This window comes from Simochromis diagramma, unplaced genomic scaffold (assembly GCF_900408965.1).
Source record: "Simochromis diagramma unplaced genomic scaffold, fSimDia1.1 OVJJ01000753.1, whole genome shotgun sequence".
Classification (NCBI taxonomy): Eukaryota; Metazoa; Chordata; class Actinopteri; order Cichliformes; family Cichlidae; genus Simochromis; species Simochromis diagramma.
In genome coordinates this window covers 20,851,851-20,860,136 of record NW_024387523.1, presented here as the reverse complement: position 1 = coordinate 20,860,136, position 8,286 = coordinate 20,851,851, and the positions used below count along the sequence as shown (strand labels likewise).

General features: G+C 42.4%; 1 protein-coding gene across 6 annotated transcripts in view; it reads right to left on the bottom strand.

The window, feature by feature from the left end:
• Window positions 1–288: 288 nt before the first annotated feature.
• col22a1 (collagen, type XXII, alpha 1) overlaps window positions 289–8,286 on the bottom strand; it is a 65,470-nt gene continuing 57,472 nt past the window's right edge. For all 6 annotated transcript variants that reach the window (XM_040021472.1, XM_040021473.1, XM_040021474.1 and 3 more), the window contains 8 exons: window positions 7,940–8,011; window positions 7,795–7,830; window positions 7,670–7,714; window positions 6,437–6,616; window positions 6,261–6,327; window positions 5,977–6,159; window positions 2,010–2,087; window positions 289–1,927 (listed from right to left, as the gene is read on the bottom strand). In XM_040021472.1, the coding sequence (XP_039877406.1) occupies window positions 1,734–1,927; window positions 2,010–2,087; window positions 5,977–6,159; window positions 6,261–6,327; window positions 6,437–6,616; window positions 7,670–7,714; window positions 7,795–7,830; window positions 7,940–8,011 (855 nt within the window). In that variant the 3' untranslated portion in view covers window positions 289–1,733. The remainder of the gene's footprint in view (window positions 1,928–2,009; window positions 2,088–5,976; window positions 6,160–6,260; window positions 6,328–6,436; window positions 6,617–7,669; window positions 7,715–7,794; window positions 7,831–7,939; window positions 8,012–8,286) is intronic.

The window sequence follows — 8,286 nt, the reverse complement described above, 5'->3', positions numbered from 1 at the left end:
CTATTTGCAATATGACAATGATGTATTTCCATTTTCCAAAACTGACAGACTAACTTTAACTCAACTGTTTATGAAAACGGCCTCTAGAACAGCCTCAGAAATATTGGTCAAGCTGACTCCTGTCAGCTTCACCACACAAACCTAAGTGCTGTCAAAGCACAGTCTTCACTCTCTTCATAAATGATCTTGTGTTATGTAACCTGAGACAGAGATAATGACAAAGTATAATCAGCCATTAGATCATACTGTAAGATCTGTCAAGCTCACATTCAGATGCTTTTATTCGTCTTTATTTGAAGGAGTTTCTTTGTTCTTTTAAAATGAACATTATTTTTAATTGGTTCTAGATAACCAAGGTGTCTGAGGTTGGGAGGAACTCTAATTGGTCCGTGAGGGACATAAGACAAAGGGATTGTTCAAACTGTTACCACAACAGTCTGATCATCAAGATGCAAGAGATCGGCTCTCCAGTTTCAGGTTTCAGGGTACAAATAAGAACAGTGTGTGTTTTAGAGCAGGCCAGAGCTACAGGCACTTAATAAGCATCACAGAGACAGAGAGGAAGTGACAGGTTTAGGGAAAGCGGAGTGAAATAGGCCGCTTTTCAAGAAAGGTGAACAAAGGCTGCAATTACACCACCTCCTCAAAGCTGTTTGCTGTTCAGGTCTATGTGTAGCTCAGAGAGAGTGACCGGAGCCGCTTCATTAAGCATGAAAGCACAAATCTAACAGCGACACTGTTTGCTGTCTTATCTTCTGGAACAAATCATTACATGGCATATATTCATGGTCAAAAGAGCAAACTTAAATGAAGTCCTTACAAAAATACAAAAAACCCTAGATATCCACCCTTAAATGTCACATGCACAAATACAAACAAGACTTCTGGAATGAAATCCTTCAAATCTCACCAAAGCATGAAATGACATTGCAGAGATGCTAATTTGTGGGTTGTGACAAAGAGGTCATTCCTGCCGCCTTCAGTTTATTCCCAGAATAAAATCTTGTTTCCTACCTGTCTAAATGAACCAAACAAACTGCACTATTTTAAAGGCGCATTTCTCTAAAAGGCATTTTATTTTTCCGTTTGTTTTTGCATCCCTGTGCCACCAAAAACAAATGCGATATAACAACATACATGCTGCTGTGGATGAAATGCAAATGATTCATCACTCGAACCGACACAAAACCCACTGCTGCTGTTTGCATCTCACCGTCTGCCACCGTTTTCTCCCAATCAATGGCCGGAAAAGTGACACTGAGTAATTACTGCGACTGTGTCAGTCACTGACTTAGTGAGCAGTGAATGACACGTGCTGCCTGATGCTAACTTGTGAAGGGTGGCTGATGCAGAACGGTGTGAGGCAAGCAGCAAAGCGCCTGACTGAGATGATTACTGATGAAATGATATAATATCGAATAGCAGGATCTTTACTCCTGATGTTCGGGCCGTGCCATCCATGTTATCTTCCTATATATTTACAGGAAGCATGCAAGTGAGGGAAAAAAACTAGCTGCCCTCTTTATCCCATATTAGATCAGAAAGAAACTCCCACGTTGCTTAATCCCCATCCATCCCGAGCGTCGTACCAAAATCAAAACATAGAATCTGACCGGCAGCACCTGTGGCTTCAGCCGTCTGTACTGAGGTTAACAAAAAAAAAAAAAAGTTCTTGATTCTTGATTAAGTTCATAAATACAGCTGGTCTCCCAACTCTGCTTGGCTCTTCTTCTTTAAGTCCCCTTCACATTTTTGTTGTGGGGCCGTTGTGCCAGGCTGGCATAGTAGGCACACTGGGTTGGGTCGCACTGGCCAGCAGGGCCTGGAGGTCCAGGCTGACCGTGGGGGCCGGGGTTTCCTGGCTCTCCTTGGGCTCCGGCTTGTCCCGGGCTTCCGTCTTTGCCGTAACCAGGCATACCTGCTGGGCCTGGAACCGGAAGTAGAGCATTAAGGAAACTTATTAGAACTGGACCAGCTCTTCTAAGAGTCAGAGTATGTAAAATCCTTACCTATGGGTCCAGCAGGACCTGGCTCTCCTCTTTCACCAATCCCGGGGTCTCCCTTCTCTCCCGTTGCTCCTTTCTCACCTGACACATACACAGGAACAGAAACAGAATGAACAACGTTTATCAGTTTTAAGGCGAGGATGTGGTTCTCTCCTGCATTAAGCAGCTCAATTCATCACAGATTCTCATACATTTACATATTTGTTCAGTTTCAGCCGTTAGATGTCTAAACCAGCGTGAAATATGGTCAGAGGCTGCTGCTGTGTGAAGCAGGTAGGGTGCTGCAGTGAACATCATGTTCTCATTATCCCTGCATCATCAAAGGGGTGAAAATGAAGCAAATCAAAGAGGAGGGGACTGCTGTCAGAATAAACCACTAAAACTCTGCAAGTTACGACTGGAAACATTTAAGGACGACAAACTAGAACAGACATTTATCACAGTTTCCAGACATTGCACAGACTAAATAACTTCATTAAACAAGATCATAAACACCTCCAACCGGTGGCAGCAGATAGCCCCGCCCCTCCCTGAGCCTGGTTCTGCTGGAGGTTTTTTCCTGTTTAAAGGGAGTTTTTCCTTCCCACTGTCGCCAAAGTGCTTGCTCAGCGGGGTCATATTCTGACTCTGATTCTGACATGATTGAGGGGTTTCTCTCTGCACCTTGAGACGACTGTTGTTGTGATTTGGTGCTGTATAAATAAAATTGAATTGAATTGTTTTCCAAAAGAGAATATAAATTTTTAATTTGTGTGACCACGGCTTTCTGCCTAGTCACATATAGTCAAAGTCTAAACCTGTGTTTGAATTCTCTTCTGATATTTCTTCTTCCCTCTCAGACTGAAATCCCACCAGAGCTGTCTTACGCACATTTACCTTTAGTTTAATTAAACGTGCATTTTGCCAACTTTCTTTCCTGGCTTCAAATAAGATGAACTTTATTAATACAGTAGCTCTTCTCCAGTCTTACTGTCCAAAACATTTAAGGCCCTCACAGATTCATATAGTGCTTTCAAATCTAAACTACTCCAGCTCTTTTCCTCCTACACTCTCACCACTGCTTTGTCTGCAGCAGCTGTGTTACTTTCAAGTCTGTGATGTGTATTTAACTCTTTTTCCACCTAATATTACAGGTTTATCTTACTTTGTAAACATCAGCTACTCTGTTTCCAGCACACTTTCCATATTCACGATTGGTCAGATGATTTTGCTGCTGCGTTACAAGTTGATCACCAGTTTCGTGCGACCTTTTTCCTGATTGTAATTGTGAATCAGCTAACAGAACGACACGCTGGGCATGCTGGGCATGCTGAACTCGCTTCATCGTACGGGACTCTGCTCCCAGGTTTAAATTTATGGATATGTTGGTTTGACAACTAAACAAAAAGCTGCTTTGAAGAATGAAAAAAGCTGATCAGCTCCCACAGGATCAAACAGCATACTGACTCTATATTACAGCCAGTCTGCTAGTTTGTGGGAGTACTGCATCGGCTATGGAATGACTTCAATGACCTCAGTAGATAAAATAAAAATCCACTCGGGCTTGTATACCATTAATTTTAAACAGGATGCACGCAGTGATTCAGGCATTTAGCGTCTACAAACCCGTCAGCTTCTTTCTTTTTTCTCTTTCTCAGGAGACATTTTGACATGTCACAGCAGGGTGAACGCAGGCAGGATTGATCGGATTAACTATGTCCTGTTTACGCCGTCACAGGCAGGAAAGAAGGCCACTATGAAGGCCACAGGGACACTAGCTTGTGTAAAAGGAGCAGGGTCAGAATTCGTGTTACACCTGTGGTTACCTGATAATGTCATGTCGAAACAGCTGCTGTGAAGACGGCATGCACAACTTTTGTCTCAGGGAGCCCTAAGATGAAAGTTTAAAGGAGCAGCTGGTGTGAGGCGCACAAACGCAGACAGGACGAAGTCTCAACTCAACCACCGCTGTTCCACTCTCTCTCAGTCTCTGACATGAAATCTCTCTGGACCTCATCAGTGACTTAACAAGCACAAAAAAGGATTTTTTTTAAAAATCCCACACTACATAATCCATCCATTTCTCACTTTAAGTTTTTATTTCATTCCCATTTGTTCTGTTATCGTCTCGTAGTTTAGCCCCATGCAGGAGTTTGACTTCTTTCTCCTCTGACACACTGAAAGAAGCTCTACAGAGAAGAATGTAGAAACAGCGTAACAGTCACAACTGTGTCTCTTTAAGACAACCCAAGTTAATGTTTAGTGATGTCACTAGTATGTGTCACTGCCCTCTGTACGATGTGGGAGAAACGTGCTTGCACATGGACGTATAGACTGAGATGGACCTCATATCTTTACCTCCCTAACTCAAAGTAATATTACGGGTTGTATGAACACTGCTCGCTTCGTGTATGACAAGACTGCAGCCGTTCAACCGGGCCTTGTAAGGTTGGTGAAGAGTGTGTTTATTAAAGGAGAAGCACTGTGGAATTCCTAGTACCAGTGTCATCAGGAGTTTTTGACTGCAGCCTCCTCTCAACCACTGAATACAACCCACGTTACAGCAGGTCTAACTCTGTGTACCTCAAAGGAATTATTATCTGACATTCTAAATACCTAGATATTACTAATAACTGTTTTAAACTATATATCTCCACCACCTCTTCATCTACCTCACCAGCTGGCTAAACACCTGCCAGGATACAACAGAGTAGAATAGAAATATCCTTTATTGTCCCTCATTGGAGACAAAAACTGTACAGTTATTAAGTTTAATTAATTTAATTAATTATTAATTAAATTAAGTATTAAGTATTAATTTTAAAAATGATTAAAAACAGAAAATAGAAAAAAATGTGCAAATAGCAGCAGTGATATAAACAACTAGAATATAAACATCGTATTGCTTTTGTTGGGAGCAATGATGGTTAAAAAGTCTAACAGCTGCTGGGAGGAAGGCAGCAATGCTCCTTTGTGCACCCATGATGCAGCAGTGTGTCACTGAACGAGCACCAGTTCTCCAACAGCTTCATGCATGGGGCAGGAGACAATGTCCGAGACTGATGCTAATCTGGTTATAAGCTAACATTACGCCAGCTAACTCACACTTTTACACCATATGAGAGTTTATTCACCAAGCGTCTGTCAACTGTAGATCCACTTCAAAGAAAGCTTCAGTAAAAACAGCAGTGCTTTGACAGACATTTTCTACAACACCTCAAGAGCTCACCTCAGCATCATGTCATCGGACAGAAGTGAGCTTCACTGACTCATCGACTCATATTTCACAAGGTTTGACAAACTCCTCCAAGGTAAATAGTTGTGGAAACTCCAAACCTGGGATTGAGATGTAAACAGCGATCTAACAGCCTACGCTCACTCGATAAACTCCAGTGTTTGAGTTCGTTTGGGGATAAAAATGTAAAATATCACAAAATATTGGCCACATTTTTGTATTCCTGATTTGTTGTTTTGATATGATTAAAATGTGTTAAAATATAGTATGCACAAAAATGTTTTATGCACAAACTGCAATAGAAACTGAGAGGAAACGCAAGATGGCCAACCACTATGCGGCACAGTAGGTGTTAACAAAATCTACACTGTGCACTCACAACTGGAAGCTCCGTCCATCTTTTATATAAAGTCGCTGGTTGATACACATTTTGTGTGGTCTGATAAGTCAGGCAGGAAATACTAAAACATGCTAGTGTCGTCATTTAGAGTAATTTAGTCAGGGATGTGTTTGGAATGCTAATATGCTAAAATGCTAATTTTAATGCTAATTCAGTATTATAGAAGCGCTTTATTTAGAAATTTAAAAGTATGCCTGTCACTAACTTTAAAGATGTTATGGAATTCATCACAATGTTGAGAACCACAATACTTTTGGGTTTATTTTGGGTGTTTGTTTTGGAAACAACTAAACAACAATGATCCGATGATCATAAGCAAACCAAACCAAAAAACATTTCTCTGAATCTTGTCCTACCCTTAGGGCCCATGGGTCCCCTGGGTCCTTCTCCTCCATTCTGTCCGGGCATCCCAGGTTCTCCAGGGGATCCAGGGCGTCCAGAGCTGCCATCTTTACCCGGAGGGCCCGGAGGTCCGGGGCGGCCCGCTGTGCTTTTCACATGTGCTGGCTGCATCTGAGCCATGAGATAAGCTAATTTGGCTGGAAGCAGAAAGAAAGGTTAGCGTAATATATCTAACAAGGTTATTCTCATTGAACCCAAATGAACAAATATCTCAAAGGGTACCAGAAGAACGCCTCACCATCCAGCTGTTTTGCCAGCTCCTCCTGGATGAGCCGCCTCATCTGTTCCAGTGACACTGACTCTCCCTGGAGAAGCAGAGATGCTAATGAAAAATTATCATCTGATGGTGCTGTGCATACTGCTGTAGGGGCCGATATTTTTTCAGAGTCTATTTCAGCTGGGTTTATGACTCACCCTGGGCCCTGGAAGGCCAGGGTTTCCTGAAGGTCCTTGTGGCCCTGGGGCTCCGATTTCTCCTTGTGGTCCTGACATGCCCATCATCCCCGTGTGGCCCTTCCTGCCAGGGGGACCAGGGTTTCCCGGCATACCTGGCTCTCCTGACTGCCCTTTATCTCCCTTTGTACCTGGATCTCCCTGGAACAGTTGTCACTATGTTTGTAAATGTTTAGCCTCGAAGAACATGATCCCAAAGTAACCAGCAAGGCAGCTGGGCAAAAGTTAGTGTTTTTTAAGATGGTTGACATTATACATGAAGTGTGCATATTTAAAAAAAACAAAAATACCCAAAACTAATTCAGATTTGTCTGATCTCTTCGTTAAGATCACTTCCTCACACGATCGGTGCTGCTTTTAGTGTAGCTGTTACTTTTAGATTCTGACCACTCAGTTCACTGAGAACGATCTTCTGTTACAAACTGAATCAATTTTTGTGTCCAAGGCACATCAAAAGCAAGACAAAATAATAAAACACACTTCTATTCATATCTGCACATAAGAGCTCAAATGCCATTTCACACGAATTGGTGGTTTTGATCTAACAGCATGTAGACCTACGTATCATGACACCTGCATTGGTTTAATAAAATGGTGCAGACACCACGCCTCCATCCTCTTATCGCACACTTTAACACACTCCAATGTTCTTGCTGTCTGTGTCAGATTTGTTTTAAAGTGTGGCATTTAAAGCAAATTTGCCCTTACAGAGCCCTGTGTGGCTTTTCTATGAGCAACCTCACTGTAGACTGCCCATAGAAAACTGTGGTGGAGTAAAATGTCGGCAGGGTCTGTATGGGTTAGCCAACAGGTGAGCCAATAGGGCTGTTTATCAGCAAGCCGACAATGTGGACATAAAAAGGCAAAAATGCTATGGTCCACGTGTGGGCAGTGTGGGTTTGCCCTGCATTTACAGCCCCACAGTTCATACACACCCACACACAGGCATGTTTTCCATGTGATTATAGTGTGCTCAGCACAGTAAAGTCATTAGTTTCCCCCTTATTTCTTTATTTTAAGTTTCTTTAAAGGATTTTGGGGGGAAACGTATAAATTCATTTCTAGCATTTTTGTCTGGTTGACTCAAAATCGTGTGGCACATCAGTAATTGTCACACGCTGCTATAATGTGTAAGTGTATATGTCGAAAGTGGTCAGCAAAACTGATTTGGTTTACACTCCTAGCGCTGCTCACCTTCTCTCCTTTGATACCGCGATCACCAGCTCTGCCCGGCACACCCTACAAAATACCACAGACAAGTAAATGTTAGTGTGGATATAAAGATGATACGTCATCAGTTCTCTTTTGGAAAGTCTTACCTGTTTTCCTTCTGGGCCAATTGGACCGGGCGGGCCCTGGAAATCAAAATAAAAGCTATTATTACCCACAGCTGCTCGTATTTGCGAGCTGCGATTAATCTTTACATCAAAACATGAATATATAAATAAATAATCTTGCAGTCACCGAGGGGCCTTTAGGTCCACTGAAGCCTGGTAATCCTGGATTGCCCGGCTCGCCCTTGTCTCCCCTGAGACCCTGTAGGACAGCAGAGACATGTTTGTCACATGGCACACTGTAGATGAGCAGGGCTGCATCATTACTGCAGATTTAGCTGCATTTCCTGCTCAGCATGCAGCAGAGCTCTGAATGAAATTTTCATAAATATTGTGGCTTGAAAACATTAAAATGCATATTTTCTAACCAGCGCGTGGGCTCAAAGACAAGCTGCTTAATGCATCCACAGAGTGGAGAAACGTATTAATGCCCATTTTATCGACACTTTCTTTAAAAAAATGCTGTATTTTAAATCT